The sequence below is a fragment of the Athene noctua genome, chromosome 9, assembly GCF_965140245.1.
Source record: "Athene noctua chromosome 9, bAthNoc1.hap1.1, whole genome shotgun sequence".
Taxonomy (NCBI): Eukaryota; Metazoa; Chordata; class Aves; order Strigiformes; family Strigidae; genus Athene; species Athene noctua.
The window spans coordinates 4,656,614-4,676,918 of record NC_134045.1 but is presented as its reverse complement, the minus strand read 5'-3'; the positions used below and the strand labels follow the sequence as shown (position 1 = coordinate 4,676,918).

At 54.7% G+C, this 20,305-nt stretch overlaps 1 protein-coding gene across 4 annotated transcripts; it reads right to left on the bottom strand.

Moving 5' to 3' along the window:
* Positions 1-1,732: 1,732 nt before the first annotated feature.
* On the bottom strand, positions 1,733-16,685 carry ENKD1 (enkurin domain containing 1). Of its 4 annotated transcripts, none has more exons than XM_074913567.1 (9): positions 16,415-16,685; positions 15,468-15,601; positions 11,423-11,547; positions 10,903-11,127; positions 9,466-9,638; positions 5,804-5,965; positions 4,488-4,657; positions 3,437-3,573; positions 1,734-2,913 (listed from the first exon to the last, which is right to left on the bottom strand). In XM_074913567.1, the coding sequence occupies exons 3-9, from the start codon at positions 11,505-11,507 to the stop codon at positions 2,753-2,755; spliced, it is 1,113 nt and encodes a 370-aa protein (XP_074769668.1). In that variant the 5' UTR covers positions 11,508-11,547; positions 15,468-15,601; positions 16,415-16,685; the 3' UTR covers positions 1,734-2,752. The 4 variants fall into 4 exon arrangements, with proteins under 4 accessions (XP_074769672.1, XP_074769668.1, XP_074769670.1 ...); XM_074913569.1 differs by having other exon boundaries at positions 15,468-15,596; XM_074913571.1 differs by lacking the exons at positions 15,468-15,601; positions 16,415-16,685 and adding an exon at positions 13,521-13,638 and having other exon boundaries at positions 1,733-2,913.
* Between the last annotated feature and the right edge of the window lie 3,620 nt (positions 16,686-20,305).

Below are 20,305 nucleotides of genomic sequence, written 5' to 3'. Positions count from 1 at the left end.
TCCTCCTCCGGCCCCAAGCTGGGGGGGCTGTACCCACCTCCCCAGCTCATCTGGGGCTCCCAGCACCCTCGGTCCCTCTCCCAGCACTGAGGTGCTGGACTGATGATGGCTTTGGCCTTTGCTTTGCTGCTGGCCTGGCCCAGCTCCACACCAGCACCTGCCTGCCCACAGGGAGGGACGGAACTACACCCCAGCAGGAAGGTGCTGCTGGGCCCCACTGGGCCCAGGGCAGGGGGGGAGTCCCCATCCCTGGAGGGGTTGAAGAGTTGGGCTGAGCCAGCGCTGAGGGATCTGGGGGAGTTGGGAATGGTCAGGGTGAGGTTCATGGTTGGACTGGAGGAGCTTCGAGGGCTTTTCCAACCCAGAGGATTCTGTGACCCACAGCAGTGACCTCTCCTGCCCTCCTGTCCTGCCTGGGAACAGGCCTGGCCAGATCAAGGGTTCTTCGCCGCCTCTCACCCCACCTCCTGCAGCATCAACCTTCAGTGCCAGCACCCCTGCCCCAACCCTTTGCTGGCCAAGGAACCCCGGGCACAAGGTTGGGCAGGTGGCACCACCCAAGGGCAGGGCTGTTCCACCCTGTTTGCCCAAGCTGCCCATGGACTCTCAAGGGGAGCGAGGGTGCCAGCCCCGGCGTGGCACAAAGGCCCTCCCAGGGCTCTCAGGTGAAACCCCGTGGCCAGCAAGGACAGATGGTGCTGGCTGCCCAGTCCCAGCTCCCGCGGGGCCATGCTGGGCACCCTGGGCTGGGCTCAGGCAGCCCGGCCAGCAGCAGAGCCGGGCAGCTCTGCAGGGAGGGGGAATTCGCTGACCCCTGAGAACCAAACCACAGGCAGCTGTGCTGGCATAGCCAAAACCTCACAGGCAGCTCCGCGGGAGCTCTGGGGCTGGTTTAGCACCGGTGGCCTGACTGCGCTGGCTCTGCCAGCCTGTTTGCCAAGAGCCCTACAAACACAGGGTCCTCTCACAGCCACCACTGGCAAGGGTGTGGTGGGACTGGGTGAGGAGGAGGAGGACCCACAGCCCTCAGGGTGTTCAGGGATGGCACCAACTGTTCAGTCCGTCCAGAGCCCCAGCGCCGCCGGGGGCAGCAGCAAGGGCCGAGCCTGGTGGCCCCAGGGCTCCTGCATGGGGCAACAGTCCCAGCACAGAGTCGGGGCCCAGACACACAAGAGCGAAGCAGACAGCAGGGCTGGTTAGTCCAGATAGTTAAGGGCAGGGAGGTGCACAGGGCTGGTGCCCGCGGCCCCCAGCTGCTCCCAGCGCAGCTCTCATCCATCTGGCTCAGCCTGGCTGCGGCGTTTGTCCTGAGGGTAGCCCAAGGGGAGCATGGGGTGATTTTCCCCGTTGGCATCTCACCTCCTCCAGCCCTCAGATGCTAAATTATTCCCTGGCCCTTGGCAGCAGCATTGGCGCCCCAACATCCCAGGGCTGGACTGCTCTGCAACATCCCCCCCCACCGCTCCAAAATCCTGCCCAGGATGGAGTAACCAACCTGCTCAGGGCAGCTGTGCTCGGCCTCCACACCCCGGGCAGTGAAAGCTGCAATAAGGGAAATTTTGGTGGGACTTCAGGGGAAAAAGTGTTTCCTCTGTGTGTGGCACAGCCCAGGGACAAAGCCCTGGTGAGGTGATTGGGGAAAACCCATCCTCAGAAATTCTCCAAACTCAGCTGGATCCTCCTGACTCCCCAGGTTGTGGAGCCGGTGCCCTGCGCTGAGCGGGAGGGACCAGGCCCTCCACCCATCCCTTTCAGCTTAAATCTTTCTATGCTTCAGGCAGCAGGATCCTCGCAAAGGCCTGCACAGGTCCCTGTGGGGCACCTGAAGGTAAGGAGGCAGTGGGTGCACCTCCACAATGGCACCTGCCGGCCTGTGGCCCAGAGTCTGCCAGGACTCGACCCCTTCTCCATTCTGAGCCCACCACCACACCCCAGCATCCCAACACCTTCTGGGCTGCTGCAGAAAGGGGGACCAGGATCTACAGCTCTCCCCTGCCTGTGCCACACCAATGCTGCTGGTTTCTGCTGCCCACCAGTGCTCCTTGGGCCCTGCAGAGCACACTGAAAGAGGGAATCGGTGTTTTATTGGAGCAAAGGCTTCTCCTCAGAGATCATGCCAGACGGCCCTGCAGCCAGCCCAGCTCTTCCCTGGGCATGAAGGACTGAAGCTCTGCGCTTCTTCATTGCCCCCAGGTTGTCCCCGAGCTGCTGAGCCCAGCCAGTAGGTCAGAGGGTACGTGAGCAGGATGGGTCAGTGCTCAGAGCCAGGGCATGCACGGCCAACGTACAGCACAAGGTTTTTGTGCAGACAAGTCTGCAGGTGCCCAGAATGAGCCATGACCATGGCCCAGCTCAGGAGAAAGAGGGGGAAAAGAAACACCACAGGCAGCAGCATGGGAGAACTCCTACCAGTTTCCCGAAGTTGGAAAAAATGGGAAAGTAAAAGGTAATGCCATGGACCCAGAGCAGAGCGCTGATTTCTGAGAAGTCAAGCAGCACACAGACAACTGCTCTCCTGACCACAGAGTGGACAGTGTATTAGGGCACCTCCCTCCCTTTTCCGTGGACAAGACACAGCAGTGGAGGGTGAGCAAGAGATGCCAGCTACACGCTGGCCACTGCATCAGCACCTGCATGGGCCCAGGGTCCTGAACTTGCCTTCCTCTCCTTCCCTCCCAAAGCGATGATCGTCCCTTCCCGGCGAGGAAGGAGGAAGGATGCTCATGCAGAGCACACACTCAGTCCCAGCAGCTCAGGAGTCCATCTTGATGAAGACCTTGGGCCTTGAGAAAATTTTGATGGCCTCTTCTATCTGGAAGAGCTTCCTCTCCAGCTCTACCCGCCTCTTCTGCATGCTGAGGGTGTCTGCACGCATTGGCAGCATCACCAGGTCCTTTATTAGCTGCTCCTGGCCTGTAAAAAAAAAAAAAAAAAAAAAAAGAAAACCAAGTTGTGTAAGTGGAAGAGCAAAGAAATCCATCCTTTTCCTAATGCTATGACCTCATCCTCAGTCATGAAAATGGTGGCCACACTAGAACAAGGACTTAGAATCCCATTCTTCTATTCAAAGCTCAGCTGGATGAGGACCTGAATGACCTGCTCCAGCTTTGAAGAACCAAGGGTTGGACTAGAGACCTCTGAAAGTCCCTTCCAACCAAAATCTTTCTATCATTTTAAGAGCAATAGTAACCCTAACATCACATCCACTGGACAAGCCTGCTCCAAAGAGCCAGGCCTGTAACCTGCAGGTCCCACCAACCTGGAGATTGCTCTTTCCAATGCACACAGCTCAAGTGGTGCACCATCCCAGCTATGTGCCTTATTCCAGGCAACACTCCAAGTGGCAGGAATCTGTGCCCCAGAACTCTCTTCTCCCTAGTCCTGGCTAGGATTGCCTGTTTTTCTGAGCTGGAATCCCTGTTTCTTTTCCTCTTACTCTGCTTCAGATTGCTGAGGGTCTCCAGTCGCTGGCCCTCAGGCATCATGGTGTGACCAGGTGGTGTGTCAGGATCTGGCAGGTTTCGCAGCTGCTCCTCCGTTTGCCGGCGCCACAGCTCCTTCCTCTCCAGCAGGCTGGCAAGGCAAACCGAGGCATGTGTCAGCACATGGCAGGAGGGGTCACCCAGGGATGCAGGCAGAGGCCAGGAATCGAGCTCTTCAAACCCCCAAGTCTCCATGTCGCTGCCTGAGGACCACATAGACCTGCCTTGCCTGCACATGCCCCTGCCACAGAGGGATACACATGGGTTTAGCCCGCACTCATGGACTAGCAGACACGCTCCACATGCACCAAAGGGCTGCTGGAAAAGAGACACACTGATGCTGACACGAGCTCCCAGGAGACCAGAGCTTCTGCTCCTTGCTTCTGGCCCAGGCTACTGAGTCCTCTCAAAGCCACCTGCGGGCCAGTGCCAGAATGAAGTTGGACAAAATGGCTCACAGCCAGGGATGCTGGCAGAGAACAGCAGGCAGAGCAGAGAGCCAAACGACTGACACCGCGGTCAGTACGAGGACAGGGTCACCCAGGAACTGTTCCCCACTCAGAAACCCCAAAAAACAAGTCACTAGTTGGATGTTCCTCACACTCTGGGTCCAAGGCAGGATGAACACTTGCGAGGCAGAGCAAGCTACCTGGCTCCCCAAAACCAGACCTTTTAATACTGAAGCTTCGTCACCTGGAGCGAGGCTTACGAAGGGGCAGGAGCACATTTCTCAGAACACACAGAGCATCCCACATCAGTACAACAGCAAGGGAGGAGCAGACAAAATTCTTTCTGTGCCCACTCACACTCTCCATGAGGATGCTCGTTAAGAAACCAAGAGGGATTGCATTTATTCCCCAGTCCACAGTAAATTGTGCTATTTATCTATGGCAGGAGCACCTCTGTCTCTGGTCCCCTGCCTTTATAGGCAGAAGCTGGGGGTGGTGGTGGAGGGAAGTGGGCTTGTTAGAGCAGGTCCCGTGGGCCAGAGAGGGACATACGTACTACTGGGGGATGTGACCCTTTTGCTTGGCGTTGTACTCCTCCTGCTCCCGGTGCTTCTGTTCCAGCAGCTCTGCCAGCGCCTGCAGGGACTGGGAGCGCCGCAGCGGGGCCCGCTTGGCATTGCGGGCGTTGTGCTTAATGAAGTCAATGCTTTTGCCCTCCACCTGGATCTGGAAGAAGAGGGATGGAGGCAGCAGGGGCTGGCTCGGTGCACACACACAGGCAGCTGCCCTAATCCCCACAAGGGACAAAGCAGAGAGGCACCTACACAAGATACAGAATGGCAGGTGTACTACAACAGGACAGGCCCATCCCATCTCAGGAGTCAGAGACAGGCAGGAGCTAATGGCCATGTTTTGAGGAAAAAAAAAACAGTGCCAGAAACCTCTGGGGTGCCATGGTTTGCCTGGCACCAAAAGTCAGGCAAAACCTAAACCCCATCTTCTTGAGGTCCCCATGATCTCAAAGCCAGAGGGACAGGAAGAACCAGGCTTGACATAGTCCACGTGGCTCCTACTGCCTATCAGAGCAGGTTGGGGGAAAAACTGGTTGGGCACCCACCAGACCAGTAAATGCAACAGAGTCCCTGGCAGAGCAGGATCTTAGCTAGTCCTTGGGGGCATTTCCCCAGAGACAGCACCCTCCGTCACAGCTCCTCTTGTGGTCAAGACAGGGGAGAAGGTCACTGGATCTGAGTTTAAGGTTTTCTTGTTTTTCATCCTTAGGAGTTTATGCCCTGTTTAAATTAAGTCACTCCATGGCATTTGGGAACAGCAAACTGACAACCCCACACTTGCCAAGGGAAGAAGACATGAGTCACAGAGCAGTTTAGAACCTCCCAGACAGACTACCTGAAAGGTTTAACTGTTAATACTGATTTAACTCTCCATACTAAAAAGCACACCCATTTCCCAAATTTTTATCTAACGTCCAGAAGGCACAGTTCCTTTGATTAAGGTGAGAGCAGTCTCCAAATTTGCCAGACATCCTGCAAAGCCCTGGGAGGAGCAGATTTGAGATCACTGGCACTTCTACAGCGAGGAGGTGGGATTTTCAAAGGGAACTTCATGATCTCTTTAACTATGAGCAAGGATGAAGCAAGAGGGTAGTATCAGCAAACCCTGAACACCTGTCTTATCACCCCAGTGACCAAAGACCCTGCTCCTTCCCTTCAGCCAGGAACAGTATTTACAGATCTCCCGTTGATGCAGCACATCTGACCCAATGCTTTTGAAGAACACATGAAGAGTTCAAAGCAGAAGCAGCAGAGAAGTGTCAGAAACCCCTGAGATGGAAGCAGTTAGTGTGCGACTCACCTTGGTTTCAGCATCCACTGGCTCTGGAGACTCTGTGTCTGCTCCTGCTTTCATTCTGGTAGGCCTTGGGGAGAGCGGTCTGCACGGCTTGATCCCAGGGCCACAGCGAGAATAGGCCCTCAGAAACTTCAGAGCCTCTGGATTTGGAGGTGGGGAGCTCTCCTGGGAAAGGCAAAAAAACCATCTACTAGCTGATGGAGGCTGGAGCAAAGAGAAACCCACCCAGCAAACTTTGGGTGGTCAACCACAAGCTCAGCCACAAGTCTCCGGCAGGCCAGTGACAGCATGCTTTTTTTGCCGTAACTTGGCAGAAGTTCTTGGGAGAAGGCGATCTGTACACAGCCAGCAAAGGCAAACAGACTGCCCACAGCAATAAATACAGACCTGGCAACTGGACTCTGTAAGGAAACGCTAAAAAAAATAAAAGGGAAAAAGTCTGCAGAAACACACATTTGGATCAAATGCATGTGTAGCATTGACTGGAGAGTCCCTCTTTACTGACTAATCTGGTAGGCATGAAAGGAGAGCAACACCAGATAACCCAACAGAGACACCTATCAGAGCTAGGGACAATCTAAATGGATGGACAGGCCATACTGACAGTGATCATGACTCCTTAAAAAGCAAAAATCTCCCCGTGAAAAGGGCAAATGACAGCACAAAGTGAGCGTGCTGAAAGTCAAGACACACATGCCAGTCTCTCTTGTTGGCAGCACTGGAGAACTTGAACTCCCAGAAGCAGCCATCCCACCTCAATAAATCCAGAGCATGCTGCGGAGCCCTGCTACATCAAGCTTTAATGAAATGGCACAGGTAGGAATGAAGCTGACTGCTGAGATGCTGTTCTCAAGCGCTGCAGTGCTCAACACCCCCATCTGTGGTTATGCTACTCTAGACAGAAAGACAAGTGGAGAGGGAAGGAATCTGGTAGTTTTGAGAGGGTAGAATTGCATCTGAGAGGCATCTTCAAAGGCCATATTAGCACTGGCACAGGGCTACTTCATGTCTAGCAGTCAGTCTGGGGATTATCTCAGACAGTCTTGTTGCAAACAAACCCTGAAAACTGAAAATTGACACTGGCAAGTGGGTGACTTTATGATAAATGCAACTAGGGCACTGCTCTGCTCTTGGAAGTGACAGGAACTGTACAGGGCAGCCTCCAGATCTTTCCAGGTACCCACGGTCTCAGCTGCTCTCTCAGCTGAACTGTGGTCCTCTTGAGGCAGATCCCTTGTGGCCTGGTCCATTTGGCTTGGCAGACCTGAAGGTGGGTCAGGACAGTCACATCAGTGGTGTTGGCATAAGGACCAGGGTACGTGATGACCTCAGCACTGCCCAGACCCATCACGCTCCAAAGATGATCAGTCTTGTTTCAACAGCAGCCAGGAGACACAGATCTCTCTGGTAAGTTAATGAGAAGTGCCTTTACCTAGCATGGCTGGCTCGAAGTCAAATAAGTCTGTGATCTTGTGAGCGTGCTAGCAGAACAGAGCACACCCTGCCTCCTTCCATGGGGATGCTGAGATTGCCAGGGCCCTTCTCAAGGCAACTGCTACAATTAACAGCACTCAGGGATGGATGAGAGAAAAGACACTCTGTGTTAGACATCAGGACCAAACAGAATCAACTTAAAACTCTGAGCAGCATCAGCAGCTCCACAGAAGACGGAGATCTTTCAAAGGGAACACCTCAGTTCTAGGAGAGCCACAGCAACAGTTAAAGCAATGTGAGTCAGCACCAGGGCCTCCTGCCACCTCCCTCTGGAGGAACCCACAGAGCACAGGTAATGCACCACGCAGAAACTGCCTGCTCAGAGACCACCCCCTTCCCCCAAAACAAAAGAAGAAATGATCTCTCTCTTTCTCTAGCCCAGAGGATTTGTCAAAGAGCATAGGCTTGTGTTCCTAAAGCACACATGGGTTTGCTCCTGGGTGTGGAAGGGTCATGGACATCAGCGAGGCTGACGGCACAGCAGGAAGAAGGGACACAGCATTTGTAACCACTGGCTTGGAAATAATCTTTCCAATTTTTGCAGTTGTTATCAATACATGCAATTTTAGAGTCAAAGTTGGCCTGAGGGCCACAGACCAGAGGGAAGCAATGCAGAGATGAGGAGGAACTTGAAAGCTCCAAGTCAGCGAGGGAGCACCAAGGGAAGGTTCGTGTCATGGTGGTGCTCATGGTGTCACCCAGCTCGCACCACCATCTGCACAAGCAGCAGCTCCCTGCACTGCTCTGTCCACGCAGCCTGCTTGGCTACAAAGACAGAACAGAGACCGAGACCATGAAGGCTACCAGGGACTCGCAGAAGGGCAAAGTCCTCTCCTGGCAGCTGATAATCCTGAAGCTGATGGGGATGCAGGATCCAACAGTGCAAGGCCACTCCAGAGAGCCAACAGCTTACCGGCCAAGGGCGCAGCCCTGCGCTTCCCCCTTTTCAAGGAGCTTCTCCCACATGCTGCTGAGCTGGGAGGGAATCCCAAGGCCTTTCCTCCAGGAGGCCGCTATGAGAAGGGTGGGCACAACACCCCCCCCTCTTGCTTGCTGCTGTGCAGGAACCCACCCCATCCACAGGAGCTGCAGTGCCTACTCCTGGGTGAAGGAAGAGGCTAACAGAGTACAGTGGTCACCTGGATGACAGGTCTCCCTGATCTAGACTGATGACACCAGATCCACCCAAAGACAGTGATGGATCTCTCCTTTCCTCTCCCTGTAGGCCTTAACTTTACTTTCTGTACAAACAGGTACACTTCTACCAAGGCAGCCACTTTGGTCCATTTTACAAAGCTCTCTGACAGAGGCACTATTTAAACACCAGGAAACCCCCAGGGGAGAAAAAATTGTCCAAAGAAAAAGAAAGAAGTCAAAAGAAATACAAAACGTTCACAAAGCCAGACACCTGCTCAGAACATTTCAGCATTGGACATTTGAGCAGTTGGAAAAGCTTGAGGATACAATGCATGGCCCCACATCCCCTCTCCCACAAGCACGTGTACAGAGGACAGGAGGTACGTACGCCCTTGCAGGCTGTGCTGGAGCTACGAGGCCTCCACCCTGACTGCCTGGAGATGTCTGTGTTCCCCCACTGCACAGCAGTTATTCATCAGTAGAATTGCTCAGAGAAGAGACATACAGCCCACAGAGGGTCCACACGGTGGGAAGAGCTGGCCTGAGGTTTGATGCAGTCTGAAGACCATGATCCACGGGGCAGAATTCCACAGCCTTCTGGCACAAGCCCCAGCCAAATGTTGCACCACACTCTGGGAAGCTGAAAAGCCAGCTGGATGCACCTCTATACGGGGAATATGGCTGTGGGGGCTGCTCTGCACCCCCCAGGAATCACATTTAGGTCCCTAACAACCAAAGGGCCAAATAGGACCCCACAGGCAGATGGTGTGATAAGATTCTCCTCTCCTCAGCTTCCCCTGCATGGGGACTCTACTTGGTCAGACATGATGGGGATTACTACAGCAACTGCACTCCAGACCCAAGCCAAATGCTCAGCACACAGCCCCGCTGTCACATCTGCCCACTGTGCTTCAGCACCAAGTTGCCCCCAGACCCATAGGTTCTGGGACTCCCCCATCTCCACCATCCCACAGAACCTCATGGCTGACCCACATCCCAGGCCGGGAGAGTCCGAGAGCTCAACTGGTACTGACCTGCAGTTTGGCCTTCACCTTTGACTCCACATTTTCATATTTCTGGGATTTCCACAGAGCTTTCACAGGCTTGGGCTGACTGTGCTCTTGGGCTCTCTCCTTCTCTTTGCACTTCTTCTGAATCTCCTTTATTCGCCTCACATTTTCCTTCTCATGGTCCTTGGACTCTCTCCCTGCACAGCAAGGGGAGACACAGCCTGAACCCCTCATGCACTGTCAAAGGATGCAGGCTCCTGGAGCGCTGGCACCAGAGCCCACAGCTCTGTCTCCAAAGCTGGTCCAACCAACCATAGAAACAGCAAACTCTCCCCTCTCCTGCAGGCTAGATAACCTGTGCATTTTTCCAATATTAGATGCACACTCCTGGACTGGCCCTCTTCTGCCAGAGGATCCTACAGTGCCCAGCTGAGCATCAGTACAGGTGTGTGCACATTACTGTGTCCAGAGACTCCCTTGTTCTGAGAGAGGATGGCTCCCTTGCCCCATTTTGGACAATGCCAGACAAGCCATGCCAGCATCCTCTCGAGAGCAAGGTCAGGCCCCAGTTCAGCATCCCACGGAGTTTCTAAAGCAAAGAGAGGGCTGGTTAATGGCAGCTGCAGAGCCTTAAACCTGTGCTGTTCCTGTTTTCAGGGTCAGCCATTGTGCCACATTCAGGGGGAGATAATCAAGACTATGGATTGTATTTTTTGTTTTCAAATTGAAACTGATCCTTCCTTGGGCTCCCTAAGACAGGGAAGATCTCAGCTGACACAACCAGACCCCCTTCCATTCCCCTCCTGCTTTGGCACAGCAGTTGTGGCACCCCCCATGCTGGCACCAGGCAGGACTAGAGGCAATGCCAGCACATGAAGTAAATCAAATTACACCCAGTGCTCGGCTTTATCTCCTTCCTGGACCTCTGAATGTACTCTGGGTGACCTCCCTGGAGAAGGGAACATCTTTCACAAAGATATTCTCAGTATTCACATATGCAGTCTTTCCAAATCCTGCCTGGCTTCACTAACAAGTAATTCTCCAGGCTAAACATCCTCTGTACATGCACCTGATCCATCTTTAGGTTTGACTATAAAGATACTGGTTATATTTAGAGGCAGCAAACAAGGAGGGCTGGATTTATTTCCAGCATCTCTCAACAGTCTCTCATCCATAACTGGTTCCTCAAGTCCAAATTAAACAGCACCTTTTTCACAGTGCCTCCTCCCACTGCAGACCTGGGCTGGAGTGGAGTCAGGGAGGCTGCAGCAGCAACCAGCTCCAGCACAGGCAACAGCCAGGGGATGCTACTGCCAGGCCAAACACAGGAGACAGAGCGTCCAGCCCCGGGAAGCTCAAGTTCTCTTCAGGCAGCAGAGCCCAGGAATCCACTCAAATCCCTGATGCTTCATCCTTGGCCCCAAACAGAACTCAGGCCAGCTGCGCCTCAGCTGTACTTACTCTTGACTGGCAACCCCCCATCAAGGGAGATCCCTTCAAGCTGCAGTAAGAGACTGAGTGTCCCCTTCTGTCCCTTCTCCAGGAAGTCCCTTCCACTGGGACGAATGCGAGGGACTGGCTGGGCCTGGCGGGCACTGCCCAAAGCAGGGTATGGGTTGGGAACTGGGTCCAGGGGGCCAGAGGTAAAATCCCGCTTCTGAGCATTCCCTTCCAGCCTCCCTCGAGCTGCAGAGAAAGAAAGAGAAGGGGATTATCAGGGAAAAAATCTTACCTCGTGGTTTTCTTCACCCACATCCTACAACCAACACTGAAGACCCCCCCTCCACATCTACCTTATGCTTTCCCATCTTTCAACCAGTACAGCCCACCTTTAGGATCACCATCTGTGAGGCAGCAGAAACACCTGCACCAGTGTGAGTGGAAACTGTTGAGGACACCAAAGAATAAGGACATCACACAGGCAAGCTGAGTCGTGCCAAAGTACAAAACTGCACATCTGGAACAAGCATCAGGGACTCACCTGAGAAGGGGCGTTTATAATAGTTTGGAAAGAGCGTAGGGTCTGGAGGGATGGGTCCAGAAATCCTGGATGGCCCTTCACACATCCTGCCGTCGCTCTGCCTCTGCCACGGAAACCAGCCGCCACTGAGAACAGAAATGAACAGGGCTCACTGAGCCACTGAGAATCTACATTTAATATATATATAAGTGAACTTCTGATTTTCATTAGAGAGCTCACACCCAGCTACAGAGAAGACCTGCAAGTAAGAAACCACCTGAAGTTGTAGTCCATGCTGGTGAGGCAAGGGATCCAGGAGCACTGTCCCTACTGAGGGGCTAATCAGCGTTTTTACCAGCATTGAACCTGAAACATCTGGAGTTGCTGTAATATCAGTATCTTCAGTACAGAAAATCCTTCCTGGCTTTCCTCTCCCCCACAGGAACATTTAATACAGACATGAAAGCAGGAGCTGAGCAGCTATAAGCACCCTGTATGCCTTCAGTGAACAGGAAGCACACCCAGCTGGACATCAGCTGACACATTTTAGCCTTACATTTGAATTATCTTGCACCTGGGGCTCTTTCTAAATAGCTCCTGTGGTCCAAACACAAGCTACCCAAAGCAAGCTAAGGCTCCTGCCCCATACAGATAAACCTCTTTGTTGTACCCTCTGTGAGAGACACACCAGCGCTGTCACCACCCTTGAGCAGGCTGGGACTAAACCTTGAAAGGACCTGAGACAAAACACTTCCCTGCAGGACAGCGAAGGGGCAGACGCTTCATTTTTGGGGAAGAATCCTGAGACAAAAACAGCCCAGCTGTCTTTCAGCTCTCTTGGAGAATGGAGAGTTACCTGTTTAGAAAAACATCTTTTTCATTTCTAAATAACTTTTCAATGCAGATCAACAGGGGCCAGCACAGATCTGCAAATCTCTGTGCTGGCCAACATCGGTCCCTGCTGCCTCTCTCCTCCCCAGGACAGGCAGAGCACAGATCCTTCCAGCCCAGGAGCAGTCAGCCCCTATTTTCCCGCAATGTTCACCAAGATCTTATGGACAGCATTTTATTGCCTACAAGAAACTTGAGGGGCTTGCTCCCTGCTCAGAAATGAAGATGCTGCGCCCACAGGCACAGACTGTGGGTGAGCTTTTGGCAGATGCCACAAGAGCCTGGGTATATCATCAGAGTCATGCCATGATTTTGACAGGCGCCAGGGCAGCTCGTCTGGAGTCACTGCTGTAAGAGCTGGGGCTACAACCTGCATGCCCTGACTCCCGGGGCAGTAATTTAAAGATTTCTGAGACAGCTCTACGGGAAGAACCCCTTTCAGGATCCTTGGCATGCCAGCACTGATGGGACACAGCATCTGCAGTTTAATTTATAAATGGATAAACGATCAGCACAAGACTGAGTGAGTCTGACTCATAGCAACTAATGCACTGCAGTCTTCTTTGCTAAATCACCCCTGTTGACATGAGACCCATTAGCAAAAAGCTGTTATTCATCTCCCAGACACAACTGCAGAGGCAATGTAAGCAATGCTGACTACTGCACACCAGCATGCATGCACAGTCTGTACCTAGCTACTCTGAAAAAGCTGGTTTTGAAGAGCAGACACAGACTCTAGCCTGAGATAAAAGGACACTGTCTTGGTACTATTTAATCTTCTTGATAATGGATCCAAGTAAGCCAGAACCGGCTCTCTTATTCTAGGAAAAAAAAAAAAGCGTGTTCACCATGAGATCACTTCAGAACACCTACTGGCCTCAAAATTCACATCTGATCTTGATGTGAACTTGCCTTCAAACCCAATAATTTACACGCAAAATGACAGGCTGAAATCAAGATCTGTAACAGAACAGACAATTAGTGCAGGGGATTGAAGAAGGAAAGGCAAACTGATGGGAGGCGGGGGATGGAAGGCTCATTGTACACCTTCACACAAGTCACATTTCACATCCCAACAGCACCCTGCCCTGCTGCAGGGAATTTTCAAATGACACCCACTCCCTGATTTGCAAGTCACATCACCTCTGGATTGGGATCTTGCAAGATCAGACAACCTTATTACAACAGTAAGCATCTTGCTTATCTAGGTACCTACAAGCGAACTCACCTACGCGGGACACAAGCCCCCAGCTCGTCTCCCAGCCCTGAGAAGCAGCAGCCAAGTCGCAGTTACCAATGATCAGCACAGACTTCCCAGGCTGCTGCTCTGCTCCAGCCAACCACGGGTGTATATTTGGGGGACACAAGAGAGAACCTCATGGCTCACTTCTGCCAAAAGGGGATGTGTAGACCTTCTCCGCTGTCACTCCCATTCTTCTGCTTCATTTCTCATGACAGCTCTGTAGTGCAGATGGTCCTGTGCTGAGCTGATTCAATTCAACACCCCTATACGAAACAAGTTATCTCTTTTGCTGGATTTTCTGCCCATTTAACCTTCTCTCCAAAAGTAACCTGGCTGTTACCTCCCTGGGGGGCTCAGCAAAAGCACAAGGGAAACACAGCAGGAGCATGTGCCAATCAAGGCAGAGGAGGGAGGAAGAGGGCATAGGGCCAGCCCTTTTCAGCAGTGACCCGATCGCTGTCTAATTTGCACCCAGAAAACCGTCTTCTCTATCACCATGTTAGAAACCTAAACGTCAAGGATACAGTACCCGACCTGCTGCCGCCAGATAGACGCTATTTAGAGGATTCCCAGGCCATGAGATGCAGGCAGACTCTGCAAACACAGTCTGGTTAAATCCAGGTAAACAGATTGTATGTGTGCAACTCCCCTCTCTTCTTAACCCCTGCCAGGCTGCAGAGCTCGCTAGGGAAGCAGCAACGCTGCTCCTAGCCACAGGGCTGCACCAACCCTGCTCCCTGCCCTGCACAGCTACAACAGGCATTGTTGCCAGAGTAACCCAATGATTTTAGCATTGCTTACTCATCCAGTCTGACCCAGGCCAGCTGCTCACTTCCCCACCAGAACCACAGCTTAATCCTGACCTAGGACTCAAGCAATGCAGGCTCTGGCCCCACCTCCCCCAGAGCGTCCCTGTAAGTTTAATAATCATTAATTCAATGCTTTGTGCACTTTGCCTCAGCTTACCAAGTGATAAAAATGCTACTTATCCCCTGAGATCCTTCAGAGCCCATATGAACCACAGCTTCCTTTAGTGGCTTGGTTTTGGCATCATAGTTAAGGAAACTACAAAACATGGGAACAGACAAGGCGGTGGCAGGTGTTTTTTACAGCCTTGAACCTGCTGCATCTGACTTTGAAGCATTCCCTCTCCTTCACAGACCACATTTTCACTGTGCCTGGGTCCCTGGCCAGGAAGCTACTACCACACACAGAGCTGAAGCCAGTCCAGCTTCATGCCTTTATGAGCCAACCTCAGCAAAAAGCACGGGAAAAAAAATCCCACAATTGTGATAAGCTCTGATAAACAGAGCAAGTCATCTGCAGCAAATCAAAGGGCTAATCTCTGTGCAGCTGGTCTTGGCTGTTTGCTTCCTTCCTCAGGAGTTTTACCTGAAATGGAAAGTAGCACCAGGATAACCTCTGTGCCCGAGAGCTGCACCAAAACAGGGGGGACATACATCTGGTACCATACCTCCTGCAGAATCAGGGGTCAGGAAATGAGGTCAGTGTGCTGTGAACCTACCCAGTGATGTTAGTCCATTTCTATGCTTTCCTGTTGCAGACTGCAATGGGGGAGATTAATATTCCCCTTTTAATACTCTTCCCCATCCAGATTACCTTGGGTACCATGAGCTCCCCACCTGCCAGACTCAGGAGTCATTTCCTCTTTTGTCTCCCTGAAAACAAAGAGAGACAAGTACAGCTAATCGTGACACTGGTGTCTGCAAGTGGGATGTGTTCCCTAGGAGTGGGGCATGTGACCACCAGCAGCCCTTTAGGAACAAAGCCAGCTGGTGCAGCCTGCCCAAGGAGTCAAACATGTGTCCTGCAGCAGCAGCCTTCGGCACTGGAAGATGGGTATTGCAGAGCTGCAGCCAAGTCCTCTCTCAGGAGAGCATGGAAGGAAGGAAACCACAAGAGAGGCCCCACCTTAATGCGTGGGATTCCTCTTGGGTGCAAGGATAAGCCAGGTGCTGCTGAGTTGACAGGACCTGAAGTGCAGTGCTGGGTCCAGTGATGGAGACGGGAGCACGTGCCGCAGCCCAGTGTCTCCTCTGGCTGTGCTGTCATGGGAAATCAATACCACAGAATCACACTGAATGATCTCGGTTGGAAAAGCCCTTGAAGCTCCTCTAGTCCAACCATGAACCTCACCCTGACAGTTCCCAACTCCACCAGATCCCTCAGCGCCGGGTCAGCCCGACTCTTCAACCCCTCCAGGGATGGGGACTCCCCCCTGCCCTGGGCAGCCCATTCCAACGCCCAACAGCCCCTTCTGCACAGAAATCCTTCCTCAGAGCCAGCCTGACCCTGCCCTGGGCAGCTTGAGGCCATTCCCTCCTGTCCTGTCGCTGGTTCCTTGGCTCAAGAGACTCATCCCCCCTCTCTGCACCCTCCTTTCAGGGAGCTGTAGAGGGCCAGGAGGTCTCCCCTCAGCCTCCTCTTCTCCAGACTGAACCCCCCCAGTTCCCTCAGCCGCTCCCCATCAGACCTGTGCTCCAGACCCTGCCCCAGCTCCGTTGCCCTTCTCTGGACCCGCCCAGTTTTGGGGCATGTGCTGAGATCCCAGCCCCCACTGAACAACGCTGGAGACCCCTGAAAAACCCTTCTTGGCTCCTTTCCTCCCGCCTGTGCGCGGGAAGGGGCTGTGCGGGCTGTGGGGGCCTGGCGCAGGGCAGTCAGGAGCCCCCCAACGCTTCCCCCGGCGGGAGCCGGAACCCCGGGGCTGGGGGCTGTGGCCAGGGCTGTGCCCCGGCCCTGCTGCCCTCGGAAGGGGCACGGCGGCCCCCAGCCCCGTGCTCCGGCGTTGCCCAGCCCGGGTCTCCCCCGGGGCGGGGCGGCGGGGCCCGTGAGGGACCCCCCCCGAGAGGACTCACCGAGGGAGGCCGCGGAGACGCTCTCCCGCTGCGGCCCGGGGCGGATGGGCCCAACGCCGGGCCGAGGAGGCCCCCGCCCGGGCCTGGAGTGGGTCCGTCCCTCGGGAGCCGAAGGCCCAGCCCCGCTGCGCTCCCCGGCAACGGCGGCTTCCGCCGGGAGGGGCCGGGGCCGGAGCACGGGCCCGCCCGGGGCGCCGGTCAGGCCGGGAGCGGGGCCGGGACGCGCCCGCAGCTCGGGCGCGGCCTCGCGGTTCCCCCCGCGGGCAGCGGGAGGGCGGGAGCGCGATCCCCCGCGGCCGGGCAGGGCAACGGATCCGCTCGTGCCGGCCCCCGGGCAGGACAGCGCCGCTGCGGGTCCGCTCTGCGGAGAAGGGTCAGCCCCCTCCGTGCCCTCGGCCCCCCTTTCTGCGGGGCTCGGGGGAGGATCCTGCCAGACCTCCCTGCACCAGCCTCAGGGCCCGGGCTGCAAAAGTCGGACAAAATCCCGGCATTTTCCAGGCTGCAGGTTTGAGGGACGGGCCTTGGTGCTGGTTTTCGTAGAGACCACAGCAGCGTCTGTGGGGAGGGGGCCACCAGGGTCCCTCATCCCCACCACAGCAGGGCTGTCGCCAATGCCAGCTGGCAGCCGTGTCCCCCTGCCCTGCTGTCCCCGAGGATGGAGACCCCCCACCTCCTGCTGACCCCTCCCAGGGCTGCAGCATCCCCAGGACCCCAGAACCTCTGTCACCACTGCAGCCAGACCTGTCAGCCCAGCTCCACTGTCCCCCAGGTGCCAGGGAGCATCCCCTGGGCCCTCTCTGGTCCCTGCACCTCCCTTGTCACACAGGAGCTCAGATCTAGGGGGGGCTACTGCTGCTGCGTCCCCAGCAGCAGTTAACGGTCCTCCAGAGTCTCCTGCCCAACTGTTGCCCTCAAACCTATCTACAAAGCTGAGCCCAAGGGAGACTCAGAGGGGAGAGATGGGAAGGATAGGCTCCAAGTGACCTGGCTCATCCCATTACCGTGACTTAAAAAACTCACAGCTGGCTTTTACAGCTTTCAGTGGCCTGTGCCTGTCCTTCCCCCACCACCTTCTGAGCACAGAGCTGCTTTGCCAGAGGTTTCATGGCTGGAAAGGGAAACTGGTGTGTGGGGGAAACAGTGGTGAGATGTTCAGGGCGGGTAATCGGTGCCTGCAGCCTCTCAGGGTTGCAGTTGTTCAGTGGAAATGGTAAAATTGTGTTTGGGTGTCTGTTTAACTGGCAAACTGCCCCCTCTCATTCCCAGTGGAAGGGGGGGCAATGCCAAGGCTTTGGCCAGGGGCTGGGTGCTGATGGCTTGAAAGAGGTACAAGGTGAGCTGGGGTGGTTGGGGTCTTCTGGTGGATCAGGCTGGGGTAGAGAGCTCCAGCACCTGATGTGTTGGGAGGTTTTCACCTCCCTGCATCCCCAGGTGTATCGGGAGAGCTCCTAGGGCCAGCTGTTTTGGAGCATCTTGTGGGGCCTTGTGCTGGGCAGAGCTCAGCCCCCTCAAAGCTGCTGCTTGGTCCTGGGGCTGGGGGGAGGAACCACCACCCCAGCAGCTCAGCAGGGAGAAGCAGCCAGCGCCTGTGTCCCTGAAGCGGGGCCTTGCTGGGGCCTGGCCTGAGTGCTGTGCACCAAACGAAACGCTCACAGAGATGTTGGTCTGCACACAGCCCCCACTGGTGGCCTAGAGCATCTAACATGTCAGCCCCAGTGCCGGTGATGGAGCCTCCTATCCTGCTGAGGAGTCCTGAGGAGAGGCAGCACTGCGGCCACGAGCCTGGGCACATCCTTGCTCAGCTGTCTGCAGCCCTGGAGAACCCAAACATCAAAGCTTTGGAGGTGAGGGTGATGCCGTGTTGGACATGAGAATTGCGATGAGCACAGGCTTTGTTCCTGGGTGCCACAGCATGGCACTTGCCTCAGTGCAAGCCTTGTGCCAGAACAGGGGGGTCGTGGAAGGAACAGGCAAAACTTTTAGTAGAGGGGATGGATGTCCCTGGGGCAGGGTCTGCTGTCCAGAAACAAAAGGCATGATGTTACTCCCAAGCCTTTCTCAAACTGAGAGTAAACGACCGCAAATAGTTATGTGCAAGATTCTAGTTAAGCTGCATGAAATGGCAGCTGAATAATTTCCAGCCAGATCCTTGTAGGGTGTTTTTTCTGCACTGGTGGAATGCTCAAAAGGGTGTCCTCAGCTGCTGTTTGGGGCCTGGTAGTGTCACCATGGGTGATGGGGGGGGGGGGGGGGGGGGGGAGTGTCAAAGTGGCAACCGGGGCCCTGGGAGGGCCAGTGGAACTTGTGGGACCACCCAGCCCCGTTGTCCCACCCACCAGCCAGCCACTGCAGCAGCACAGGTTGTTTCCACTCACCAGCCAGCTGGGCTCATGTCTAAGACCTTGGGACCATATTGGGTGTCAAACTAAATCTGTGTGATTATTGACGGCCAGCAAAGGCTCCAAGCCACAGTGGCAGGGTCACCTATGCCAGGGCCTTAGGAAAGCAGGTGCAAGGACTGGCAGGACAGGAGCATCGCTCATCAGCACTGTCCCCCATGTCTGCTGCAGTGGTCCAAGGATGGGCAAGATGTCCTTGTCCACACCAAGTTGTACAAGAAGCAGATGAAGAAGAACAAAAACCTCTTCCCAGAGCTGGCAGATCTCAGCTGTGTCACAGCACTGCAGACCTGGCTGCTAGCCCATGAGTTCGAACTCAAGGAGGTAAAGTAAGTCACCATGCCTTCTTCATGAGACAACATCCTGCTGCAACGCAGCCATGATCAGCATGCGAGGAGCAGCTGGCAGTAAGACCCAGGTCTGCCTTGGGCAGGCTGCGTTGTACGAGGGTGAAACAGGGTTGGGAGGGAGGGATGAGCATGGGATGGAAGATATTAGGATCCAGGATTTGTGCCTGGACACCATTCTGATTAGGTTTTTATTTTGTTGATTATCAAGGAGCTCTGTAGTAATTTTGGGAGTTGCTTAGAGTTTAAAAACGCAGATAAACCAGAGAAATGTGGAAAGAGAGAAAGCCAAAGAATTGCAGGGTTCACAATGAAAAGAGAAATGGCCTCTATGGCAATGCAGTAGCCCTGAGTCACCCATCAGCCACAGTCAGTGAACACCAGCCACATCCCAGCCCAGCCAGGGAGCTGAGTCAGGGCACCCAGGGCAGGAGCCATATAGCACAGGCGCAGACCAAGGGCAAGGGCTGCGCTTGGACACAGCTCCCATGCCAGGGCAGGGACTCTGTGCCCCACTGCAGCCAGACCCCGAGCTGGCTGTGCCCCACTGCTGTTTTCTGTCCCACAGTGTCAACTTGCAAGTGCTCCTGTTTCAGCACCCCAATTTCCAGAGGGCACATCCCAGTGCCAAGGAGCCGGGCGCCCTTGGAGGTGATGCCAACCTCTCTGCCAAGCAGCAGCAGCAAAGGAAGAGCCGTGCGAGGAGACTGCACCCTCCCAGAAGGGCCGCAGCCCAGGACACACAGAGTGAGCAAGGCTGGTGGCTGCAGCCTCATCTCATGATGCTGAGGCTGGATCCACAAAGCAACAGGGTGGTCCCCAGCCCTTCTGCTTCTCCCAGACAGCCCCGTGGGTCACATAATCCCAGAATCATTCAGGTTGGAAAAGACCCTCGAGATCATCGAGTCCAACCCTCAGCCCGACTCTACAAAGTCCTCCCCTACAGCTCACCCAAACGGCCCTTAAACACACCCAGGGATGGGGACTCCACCCCCTCCCTGGGCAGGCTGTTCCCACTCTCTGACCACTCTTTCTGGGAACAGTTTTTTCCTAATGTCCAGTCTGACCCTCCCCTGTTGCAGTTTAAAGCCGTTCCCCCTTGTTCTGTCACTAATCACCTGGGAGCAGAGCCCAGCCCCAGCCTC

Bases quoted from the DNA above. Each gene is read 5' to 3' on its own strand.
- ENKD1 (XM_074913567.1), bottom strand. From the start codon at position 11,507: ATGTGTGAAGGGCCATCCAGGATTTCTGGACCCATCCCTCCAGACCCT. The intron at 9,639-10,902 runs GTAAGTACAGCT...CTTGCTGTGCAG, and splicing joins TGGGGGGTTGCCAGTCAAGA to GGAGAGAGTCCAAGGACCAT. The intron at 5,966-9,465 runs GTCAGTACCAGT...TGCCTTTCCCAG, and splicing joins AGGTGAAGGCCAAACTGCAG to GAGAGCTCCCCACCTCCAAA.